The 12,362-nt window shown below is 40.1% G+C and overlaps 1 protein-coding gene across 1 annotated transcript in view; it reads left to right on the plus strand.

Annotated features, from left to right (window-relative positions):
* The window catches only part of Lrch1 (leucine rich repeats and calponin homology domain containing 1), a 167,925-nt gene that overhangs the window by 89,253 nt on the left and 66,310 nt on the right, over positions 1 to 12,362 (plus strand). The window contains exon 3 of the mRNA XM_042685436.1: positions 5,888 to 6,014. Coding sequence (XP_042541370.1) covers positions 5,888 to 6,014 — 127 coding nt within the window. The remainder of the gene's footprint in view (positions 1 to 5,887; positions 6,015 to 12,362) is intronic.

Consider the following 12,362-nt stretch of genomic DNA (forward strand, 5'->3'; position numbering starts at 1 on the left):
CAGTCTTCCTGTTTCTGCCTCCCAAGTGCTTGGATTACATGCATGCCACCACCATGTGTGGCCTTTTCTTCTTATATCCCTAATTGGAATCTAGAAATTACTTTTGATCCCTTTCCTCCATCTTCTTTTGCATGAACTATTGGTCTAGCATCTGAGAGTCTCTTGCTGGGAAATGTTCCCTGCTGCTGTTTGCCAGGGTTACCAAGGGGAAAAGCTGTGTTGTGTGGAAGAAAGACCACAGACTTTGGTCTGAAGCCCCACTCAACAGATTTCAGAGACTAGCTGCAAGCAACTCATTAGTCCAGTGGTTTAGAGCAAGTTATTTCAATTCTCTACTTTCAATTCTCTTAGGTGAAAGGATTGTTATGAATGTAAAGAAAGTAATAGTGTTCTAATTGCCAGCTCAGTGCCTTAGACATACTAACGACCCAGGAAATGTTTGTTGAGTACTTGTATCAGATTTTGTGGCATGTTTGGGAAAGGTCTCCTATCTGGGAGACCTTGGGAAAGGTATATGGGTTTCATAGTATTGCTAGTAAAGAAGATTCTGGGAACATAAAATTACTAGAGCCATTAAGAACTGAGTTATTGTTGACCATCAAGTTGTCAGAACTTCTCAGAAGCCATGGTTCTTTAGAAGGAAAAAGAGAATGTGCACAAGTGAATCTCCACACAGGCCAATCTATAGTACACTCTCAAAAATCCCAGAAATAGATGGACAGGCATACGTCTTCAAATGGTAAGCATAATATTTAGGCAACTTAAATTAACATGTTTAAAAAGATTAAATCGGTGTCCTTGAGTAAAATGGATCCTAATAGCCTGTGATTGTGTAAGTCAATGTGAATATTCATTTCTTTTTGTTGTGCAGACAAATAAGTAAAAAAGTGTGTGTTTTCTGTGTCCCAGTGGTCTGGCAGGGAGGAGAGTGAATGTAGCTGGGTAACTTCCTGGTCACAGGAAACATCGTCCATTTTCTGAAACAGAGCTCCACAAAGTAGGAGAGCTCTGACCATGCCAGTCCCTCTTCTCTGTCTTTTCATAGCTGTGGCTCTCCTGTGTACCAACAGCAGTGTTCTTTTTGCACGGTGTCTGGCTCAGTCTCCTGAAATCCTTGGATCAATCAACATTCTTGCTAGTGCTGGATATTACATTCTCTTTGAACATCCCCCTCGGTTTTATATATTCCGTTCCCCTTTGAAATGGAAGAAATTTCAAGTAATAGGCCAGTATCAGCCCTGAGCCTTTGGAATTCAAGAATTCTTAGAAGAAAGGAAAAGAGTGAGATGGAGCTAGTTATCAATAACTGTTCTGTGAAACCTAACTACAGATGTGGGTAACCGTGTTTGCTGACAAGTAGGGGGTGGAGAAAATAAGAGTATTTATACTCAACAGGAGACAGATGGGCTGCTGCTGTGGGAAGCTAGTTTGGATGCAGTACCCAAATATAGTGAGAGCATGCACAACGGGAATGTAAAACTGTCCCAAGTTCCAGGATGCTTTAGAAGCTCACTTTAGCGATTGTAGTTCATCGAACAGTTCTTTCAAACTAAGTTCTTTACTTGCTCAAAACATGGTTTTTAACCAGGTGTAGTGGCTGTGTGTATGCTATGTGTAATCCTTGGTACTCAAGAGGATGAGATCTGAGGATTGTGGTTCCAAGCCAGTCTGGGCAGGAAAATCCACGAGACTTCAATCCTCCAGTTAACCACCAAAAAAAGCTGCAAGTGGAGCTGTGGCTCAAGTGGTAGAGAGCTAGCCTTGAGTGAGAAAGCTAAGGGGTAGTACCCTGGTCCTGAGTTCAAGTCCTTAGTACAGGCACACATACATAAACAATAAACAAACAAAAATATTGCTTTTGCATGTGTGGAGATTAAAGCTGGTTGATATCTTTTTTCCAAGAATCTAGTTAGAAATTCAATTAAAATGACAATTATGGATCTAGATATGATGAGTTTTCAGATGATAGCTAACTGTAACTGATAGTTAATTGTAACTGCTTTCAATGTTAGGTTTAAACTTGTGCTACCAGATTCATGACATATATAGTATCTTGATTAAATTTCCATCATGAGGCTGAGAGAATAGCTACCGCACATGCTTAGCATGCAAGTGGCTCTAGGTTCCAACCCTTAGTTTAAAAAGACAACAATACTTAGATGCATACAATCTCAGTCTTAAAAAATGTATGTAGAATATTTTTAGATGTGCATAAAGATAGTTATTTGATTTTAGCTTGACAGCATAGCATACAATTTTGTTATAGGATGTGCATAAAGGTAGTTTTTTTTTAGCTTAATGGCATACAATTAAAGGGAGCCAAAATATCACCTGGTAGCTCAAAGCAAGTCTTTTAATATTTGTGTTAATTGTCTAGATACATACTAATGGTGGATGAAGGGTGACTGGGGATGAGGGGAAGTACTTAGTTCTCATGAGAAGCAAGGGTGAGCCATGGCAGACTTTTCAGGATGGAATAATCAGGAAAAAGGAAATAGTTCTACTATGCATATTGTTCATGGCATATGAAAACTACCAGGTGTTGCCTGCAGAATGTTTTCCCAGGGAGAAGGTAAGATTCCAGAATTAAGAAAGACAGCAGAGAAAGCCACATTCACACAATTACATGTATGTCCATTTGTGGTTCTCTAGATTAGCAATAGGTTCTTGGCTTGTTGTATAGCTTAACTTGAATCATATTTATTTTTTAATTGTTATAGGTTTTCAGCAAGTAAAACACAAAACCACATTTTGAATAGTTGACATTTTAGCAATTATGGAAGACAATAAATAAAATTAATATATAAAATCAAGCTAAGCACACACATGCTCTTTTTTGTCCTCTTTCTGGTTTGGCCTGGATAACTTAATCCATAAGTGTGGATTCAGTGTTGGCTAAGAACTGTCATACCCATAATCATATAGTAGGTACGTCTTGCTGCCTGCGCTTCATATTGAACAAAACGTTTAACTAAAGTTATAGGCTTGATTTTATTTTTACGGAGATTGGATTTGAACCCAGGTCTTCTGATTCCAGCATGAATGATCTGTCTGCAGCCCCAAACAGCCAAATGGATAAGTGAATCTCTGAGCAATTAAAAAAAAAATTTCTGTAAGTTTTGACACTAAAAATGAAGGAACATATTCTAGAATTGAAAGAATGTGTTTTGCGGAGTTCATAAAATCACACACAGAATATAATGTGTCTCTGCCTTTACATATTTTAAAGACAATAACCTTTTCATAAACCAATAATAAACAATTTCATATACTAACATTGCATTTCAGAAGAAAAGTTCCCTAGTCAAAATATTTAAAATACATTAAAATTGAAGGGGTAAGAAACGACTTGTAAAGCCCTTAGTTTAGGAGTAAGTGAGAGATTATGGTGATTGAAGCCAAGGGGACACACACACACACATATGCACACTAAATTTTCAGAAGTTTAGTATAAAAACTATATATATATATATATATATAAAACCATATAGATAGTTATATATACATATATATAACTATATATATACACATATATATAACTCTCTCTATATATATGTATTTGCAAAAAGCTATGAAGGTTAAGTCAAAGAAACAAAGGCTCTCCTCAGGCTAGAGGGGGCTCTTATTTTGTCTTGAGATGGTGAAACTGACAGCAAGGACTCATTCAGTCAAGGAAGATGGAAATGATAGATGTGCATTTGATGAAAACCAGGTTCTTCCTCCCTCTCCTCTTCCTTCCTGGCCCCTGTTCTCTCCCTGCACAGGGCAGGAAAGGTGGCAGGAGTACATGGGCAGACTCTTCCCTGGCAAGTACAAGAAATTTCAAGCCACCACCTCTACACCTGTACTTTATACTTCTAAGTGAGCAGCCCATCTTCCCTACAAATTTACTCTTCTGTAAAGAGTAAGTAAGAGTAAAAGCAAATAGATTTTGCCTTTAGATGTAGCTCACAGACTAGATTTAAAGGTAACCGTTGGCTACTATCATCAGACATGAGATGGCCTCATTTTTTAAGTATTTTGTTCTTGAAAGGGTCTGTTTATAGCAGAGAGGCCTGCAGGAGACCCATGGGTCAGGAAACCCATGGGTCAGGAGAGTGAATCGAGCCTGAGGTGCTTATTTACTTGAGAATTGCTGCCAGATGAATGGTTTCAGAAAGCTGAGGCAGCTGATGTGGTCACATGGTTCAGGATAGGAGGGAACAGTTTCTCCTCTCCTATGTCAATTATCTGCTGGGAGGCAGATAATACGTGTGTGTTTCCCTTTTCTGCTGGGGAAATTGCAAGTAACAGAAGAACATCCTGTGACCAGCTCTGTGGAGGAGAAGTTGAAGGGCAGATGGATGAAGTAGGAGAGACGGGGGATCTGCCTCCATGTTATGTTTGCACTAGGACTAAATTCTTGGCATTGGAGAATGATTTCATCCACAGATAATTAACTCAGAGTAAATAAGGAGTGTTTGGGACAGAAGGAAGTGAGCTCTGTTGTCAGCAGCTTGTAATGTAAAAAGCAGCCCTTCCAGCAAGGCACCTGTCCGTGGTAGTTCATGCTGGTAATCTAGCTACTCTGGATGAGATCTGAGGATTGTAGTTTGAAGCCAGCCCAGGCAGAAAAGTCGAGGAGACTCTTTATCCCCAGCTAACCAGCAAAAAGTTCATAGGGGAGTTCATAGGTTCACGTGGTAGAGAGCCTTGAGTGAAAAATGCCAAACAAGAGTGTAAAGTCCTGATTTCAAGTCCCAGTAATGGGACACACACACACACACACACACACATACACACCAACACACACACACACACACACACACACACACACACACACACACACACCAACCCATCTATTTCCATCAAAGTGGGCCTGAATTATTTCACATGCCTTCATTTTATTTTATGAAGTTAGTACTGATGCTGGAAGGAGTCCAGGGACAGCAAGTTTATGTAATTTCAGATACCTGCGCATCAGAATTAGCAGATCTTTCTTTTCATCACATCCAGTGCTGAGATAAATGACTCTCCCAGTTCCACATCTGCTAATCTGCTTAGCCACCTTCCTCTCCTACTCTCCTCTAGGCTCTCCCATCCCCCACCCTCTCTCCAGTACCAAGGTTTCGACTCAAGGCCTCTCACTTGCCATGCCAGACACTCTACCATTTGAGCCACAGCTGCAGCCCCTGGGGCCAATGTCTCACTGGCCATCGCTCACTTAGTGGCACCAGCTAAGGACCAAGACCAAAAGACGTACATATTTAGGGATAATTAAGATTTAAACTGTAGCAACAGCAGCTTTACGTTGCCCTTGGTTGAGAAGGCATGTTGTCTGCTTTCCTGGCTGGTCCAAGGGCTCAGCTTCTGCGGAGAGATTCATATTTTTCCTTGTGCTGGGAAAAGTTGTTTCAGTCAGAACTGCCCATCTGTTTGTTTATAACGGGTACATAGTAATTGTCCAGAGATTTGGTCTGCAGGGTAATAATTTGACATTTGTATGCAAAGTGTTATGAGCAAATAAGGGTCCTTAGTATCTCCCCCATTGTCAATATTTATGATGTTTTTGTGTTGGAAACCTTTGAACTCTTTAAGAGCTACTTTGAAATACTTAGTTAATAAGTTGTAAAGGATTGCTATAGGACACTAGATTTTATTCCTGCTATCTAACTTTTTTTGGTGTTCATTATCCTGTTTTTGTCCCCTGCCTTGTTATTTTGTTTTTAATTTTGTTTTCTTATGCACTTGTAATTTGTGTTATTGTAGACACATAAAATGTATCGGGCTTGTATTTGTAAATATCTTCTCTGATCACTTTGTTTTCCTTTTGTGTTAAGAGTTCTCTAGCATACAGTGTGCAGTGGCCTTTCTGTTTATATGTGTTCTTATTGTATTGTCTTTGCAGTCGAAATCAGCTGTCTGCCCTGCCTGCCTGCCTGTGTGGTCTGCCTCTGAAAGTCTTAATCGCAAGTAACAACAAGCTTGGATCACTGCCAGAAGAGATAGGTCAGCTCAAACAGTTAATGGAGTTGGTATGTTGCTGATTTCTAAGATGCTCTTTTTGTTCATGAACTGATCTTAACTTGCCAGAGTACCGGAAAGACTTTTTGGCTATAATCGAAGGAGGAATTTGCACTAGTCTGTTTCCCATTACAATGACAAACTATCTGAGGCTGGGAACTTGATAAAGGAAAAAGAAAGTTTATTTAGCTTTTAGTTTTGGAGGCAGAAAGTCCATGATCAGGTGGCTTTATTTGTGAGGCCTTTGAGGGAGGCCCACTGAAGAAGGCTGAATCATACATCGTACCATAGCTATCGCACCCTCCTCGGATCAAATGTGAGAAGGAGAGATCACATGGGAAGTCAGGAAGCCAAAAAGCAAAAAGGAAGAGGCAACCATAACAACCCATATTCATGGGAAATTTCTTAAGTCCCTTGAGAACTATGTTAATCCCTTCTGAGAGTCATACCCCCCGGTGATCTAACCATCTTCCATTAGGCTCTTCCTTTTAAAGACACCACTCCCTCTTAATACCATCAAATGATTAGTATGCTTCCAATACTTGACCAAATCATGTTCACTTGGTAGCAGAGCCTAAGTTGTTTGAGGGCAGCATATGAAGAAGACATTGGAGGGGGGAGGGGATATGACCCAGTAGCTGTGGCTTGGCTGTGATAAGGTTCCTGAAGCTTCCTGAGGTTTGCAGTTCCTGAAGTTTACAGGATTTACAGTTCCTGAGGTTTATGGGTTATCACATTATACAGTGATAAATTTTGCAGATTGCTTATAAGTTCATGAAGAATATGGCTACAACTGGAGAAAAGATCTCTAAATAAGTTGGCAGGCCACATTTTACAAAGATGTCTAGTTAAGTTAGAGGATAGAAAGAAGAAAGCTGCTGGGAAGGTGGCTCAGTGGTAGAATGCTTGCCCTGCATGCATGAGGCCCTGGGCTTGATTCCTCAGCACCACATATGCAGAAAAGGCCGGAAGTGATACAGTGGCTCAAGTGGTAGAATGCTAGCCTTGAGCTGAAGAGCTGAGGGACAGCGCCCAGGCCGAGTTCAGGCACCACAACTGACCAAAAAAAAAAAAAGAATTAGGTAAGAGGAAAGTAAAGATTTTTGGCAACATTGTTTCCGGTCCTAGGATGCCTGAGCTTATAATCCTAGCTACTCAGGAGGCTGAGATCTAAGAAGGTTCAAAGCCAAACTAGGCAACAAATCTGAGAAACTCTTACCTCCAGTTAACTAGCACAAATCTAGAAATGGAAATGTGGTTTAAGAGCTAGAACACCAGTTATAAGGAAAAAAAAACCTAATGAGAGCAGTAGGACTTTAGTTCAAGCCCCAGGGCCAGAGTACGCGCACGCACACACACACACACACACACACACACACACACACACACACACACACACACACACACACACACACACACACACACACACACACACACACACACACACACACACACACACACACACACACACACACACACACACACACACACACACACCCCCCCCCCCCTTAGGGACAGTTTGAATTCTTTTTTTTCAGGTTAAGTCTTTGAAATATAGCAGTTGTTTTTTGTTTTTTTGGTTTTTTTTTTACATTGACAGTGCACCTCTTTTGGGACTATCTGGATTTCCGGTATTCAGGATCCACATGAGCTGTTGGTCACACTCCTGACAGATTAGTTCCTTAGCCTGTGAATTTTCTCTGCTCCCTTCCGCCCGTCTGAATAAGTGCGCTCTTGTAAAACGCATATATTTCATAACATGGCATTATTTAACAACCAGGAAGTGATATGACTGGCCTTGGTTAAGGTCATAAACTAAAAAAAGATTATTTTCCATCAACTCTTGTTTATCTTTGATGACATTTTGCTTACAATAGTAGTATGATTATAGGTAACCATGTCAGATTACTTTTAGCTATCGGTTGGAAAAAGAAAATTCTCTGGAGAGTTTAATTCTGGAGTGGCAGTGGGAGTGTTTGGCTTTGTAGTTGCATGGTACCAATATATAAAAAAAGAAAAGATTGGAAGCTTCCCAAGCATTCAGAATCCTGCAGTCTCTTATGGCTTCCATCCTGACAAAAATTGCTTAGCCTGCTAGGCTGTAAACATTGTTTACTGTTTTGGAAAGAATATCACTTTTTCACATCAGGCTTCATGTATCCCAAATGGTGTCATAAGGAACTCTCTTCTTCCCAGTGTGGATGGACATCTGCAGAATTACTATCCACTTGAAAAATTAAGCCAGAACATCATCAGGAAGCAGGGATCATCCTTGTCTTTGAAAGGGAGTGGAATTGCAAAACATTGTTTTATCTTTTAAGCTATGTCACAGTTACCCAAGATCCTTAAGACAGAAACTGGTCCCAGTTCTACCATTGACATGGCCAGCCATTTGAGAACATGCAGGGAGAATGGAAATGTCACCCAGAAGCTGCTGATCATCACCTATGGGATGTCATTTTTATGAATCAACATGAGTGGTTGGGTTATGTTTCTAACTTGCTGTAGGAGTAGGGGAATTTACGGAACCTTAGTTCTCTGGACCTGGTTCTCAGGTGATTTTTATTTTTAAATTTTTGCTTGAACTCTGGGCCTGCACTCTTGCTGGACTTTTTACTCAAAGTTGGCACCCTACCACTTGAGCCACACCTCTACTACCAGTTTTTTGCTGCTAATTGGGAATAAGAGTTTTAATGGGCTTTTCTGTCTAGCCTGGCTCTGAACTGAGATAATCACATTTCAGTCTTCTGTATAAGCTAGGATTACAGATGTTAGCCACCCGTCTTCAGTCTGGGTTATTTCTAATGGGAATAATCTAGAACTTTCTAACTTCATGTCCCACTCTAATTGACACCTATAACTCCTTCTGCCTCACACCTGTGGTGGTGTGCATGTTGTTTGATAGACTGTCTTGTCCGTCAGCTTGCGTTTTCTGGAAGGGAAAGGGAGAATTGGTTAACATTTACTGAGCATCCATGTGCACCAAGCAGACTGGTAGAACATGGCTTGTATTGTTTCTTGTCATCTTATCCAATTAGCTGTGGAGCCTACATGATAGAGCTGGAGTCCAGATCAGGTTTGTGTGATTAGAGTTCAGGCTGTAAGCACTTTAGGGACACAGCCCACCATTTTCCTCTGGAGTTTCTTGGTTCACCTTGCAGCTTTTCCCACTAAGGTTGTGGCAGGCCATGCATGCACTGCTGAACCTGAATAAACACAGGTTTTATACAAGTGGGCATGTGTGTCCACAAGTTTTCTTACTGTGGATGCAGGTCAGGAAGGGGTCTTGGACCTTATCTTGTGCCAACTAAACCTCCCTTTACTCTATAAAGTCCTCTGAACTTTCTGGAAAACATAGTTCTTTTACTGTGAGATTATATTGAACTATAAGGTCTGTTTGGTAAGAGGTGCTGTATAAATGTCACATTATAGGTAAACCAGAGCTGGAAAGACAAACTCACTAAGTGAACATGCAGAACCTGGTATGGGGTACTGGCCAAAGATCTAGGAGTGTCTTCACTGCTTCTGTGAGCCTGGTGGCAGGCCGCATCTGCGGTCTGACTTCTGTTCACTTTTTCTCAGTTCTTGGCCCTCCCCTCCCCGCTTAGCCCAACTCACACAGTGTCTCCCAGTTCCAAGAGCACCAGTGTAATCCCACCTCTCTAAGCAGCATGCCACCTGGCCTGCCTCAAGTCAAAACTGATGAGAAGATGCATTTCCTGAAATATTTGGTGTGTGGGGAGTTAATGCAAGCACTAACTGTTGACATATGGTGGATTGAGCTGCCTCAGGAAAACCCCCTTATTACTGTTATGGATTGCATTCCAGTCTCAGAGGTACCTACAGTGGGGTCTTCCCTGTACATGTCTGCTGTAAGTAATTCTTTGTCCGTTTGTGGTTTCCAGTGATGCCCCTAACCTCTCTGTTTTTTTTTTTTTTTGTTTTTTTTTTTGTTTTTTTTTGTGACAATTGGAAACCCAGGGTTTGCTCAAGGTCCCTCTGTGGCTTCCATTTCTGCCTTTAGGAAGAGCCAGAGGGTGGAGCAAGTGTTTACGTTGAGAAGAAAAGACAGTTTATCACACCAGAGATTGCTTGAAAAGAGTTCAAGTTTAGATGAGCTTACCAAGTTCACTGTTTTTGCTTGTTTTGTGTTCTGACCATAGGCACAGAGTTATTTTATTTTATTTTATTTTTTGGCTAAGAAATCTAAGTTGACATTACTATCAACAAGTCTTTTTCTTATTTCTGGTGGTGTAAATAGATTTTCCTAATGTTGGAAGCAAATTAGAATTGCTTAATGCTCCCTTTTTATTTTTATTTTTTTAATGTAGGCACCGGGAGGTTAAGATACTAACCTCAGGTTGCACAGTGAGTTATGCAAAAGGCATTTCTCCGAAAGGTGAGGTTACATGATGGGAGGAAAGTGTTTAGCAGTTTGTGTTTCCTGTCAGAGTATGTGCATTTCCATCAGTGAAGTCAACACAAGCTCAGAGTATCACTACACCAAGATTGTGAAAATCCTATTGTCACAGCAGACCACCTACAGTTCCACAGTGGCCTGGTCTCATTGGGCCTCTCCTTTAACCAGTTGGACATAGTGTTATGTTGGACATTAGTTCTTAAAATATTTCTAGCTTTTTTTTTAGAAAATCAGCATTACCTAGTTTAGTAATCCCTGAATTCTGTTCTGATAGTTTGAATCTTTGTTTGCATTCTGAAGGTACTTCAGCAGCTATCACTTAGTAACAAAAGCATACTAATCTTCAGTATACATGTAGCACTTAAAAAAATTTCTTTCTTTCTTTTTTTTTTTTTGGTTGGTCGTGGGTCTTGAACTCTGGGCCTGGGCGCTGTCACTCAGCTCTTCAGCTCAAGGCCAGCGAGTGCTCTACCACTTGAGCTACAGGGTCACTTCTGGTTTTCTTGTGGTTTATTGGAGATAGGAGTCTCACGGTCTTTCCTGCCCGGGCTGGCTTTGAACCGAGATCCTCAGATCTCAGTCTCCTGAGTAGTTAGGATTACAGGCTTGAGCCACCAGCGCCGGGCCGAAAATTTTCTTTTATTATTATGAGGAGAGATATTTATTTTCCCAGGTTTTTCTTTTAGTTGCTTGATTGAAAAAATTAAAATGATTAAACTAATATAAGTAGAGTTTAAGTCACAATTATAATTCCTATTTTGTTTTTTCTCTTAATGCCAGAGTTGGACTAGCTGGTCCATAAAAACTTAAGCTTGAGTATATTGTCATACTTAGATTCACATCTGTATCAACCAATAACAAACCAGTGGATATTCCTAATAGATGTTTTTTTGTTTTGTAATAGTGTAACATTAAATCTTTGGTGATATGATTTCACTGAAGTTTGGAATAATTATTTTCTAAAAAATGGCTTAGGACTGAGAGTAGAAGGAGCTAATTCAGCTGTCTAATAAATAATTGCATTGAGAATTTACAGCCTGATAAATTCTCACTAATTACAGAAATGGAAGATACTAGTGCTTTTTATTTTAAACTTTGTTTTCCTAAATATTATCTCTCAGTGGCTAAAACAAATCTATACCTAAGGCTAAATTTGGACAGTTATGTTCTAGAGAATGAGGTCACTCCAGAAAAAATAGGCATCCATTTGTAAAACCAAAATATCCCCAAACACATAGACTATTATCTCTAATTTCTTCCTCTCCCTTCAGCTAATTAAGAATAATTACCCATGGGTTTTATCTTTGTGATGAAATTCATAACCTCTTTTAAGAGTTGGCAAGGCTCAGTGACTTGGGGGGATTGGAGTTTTGCGCTGTTGTCTGCCATGCTGACTGAAGAGAGGTGAAGAGTCTCAGATGGCCTGAGCAGCTACCTCTAACACTTGATGAGACCAGGGAATAAGTGGTACAGTGCAGGGAACTATTAACATAACCTGACCCTCATCAAATACCCTTCCAAATATGAATGGACAGTTGGACTCTGATTCTGTTTGTCTGCACATTGTTCTATAGATGGAAAGTTTTGTTTTTATCATTATGTGAGATTGGTTGCAAGTATGTTGACTACTTTCTCTACCAGTATTTCAATATAGCTTGTAGAATTGATTTGCTTTGAATAGGCCATTGCATTAGACATATCTGTTAGAAGAAATTGAACTTAGATTTAGGGAAGCAATGTGCCTTGATTTCATGGATAACTAGGGATGGCCAAGAAGAGAAAGATGCATGTAGTTCATGTTAAAAAATGGCAGAAAGCTGAGTGTCATCTCAGATTTCATCCTGTGAGCATACTACCTAAATATGTAGGTTATCTTTTGTTTCTCTCTCCCTATTCCTTATTTGTGGTACTAAGGACTGAACTCAAGGCCTCTAACTTG

This window comes from Dipodomys spectabilis, unplaced genomic scaffold, assembly GCF_019054845.1.
Source record: "Dipodomys spectabilis isolate Male_0828 unplaced genomic scaffold, ASM1905484v1 ptg000095l, whole genome shotgun sequence".
NCBI classification, from domain to species: Eukaryota; Metazoa; Chordata; class Mammalia; order Rodentia; family Heteromyidae; genus Dipodomys; species Dipodomys spectabilis.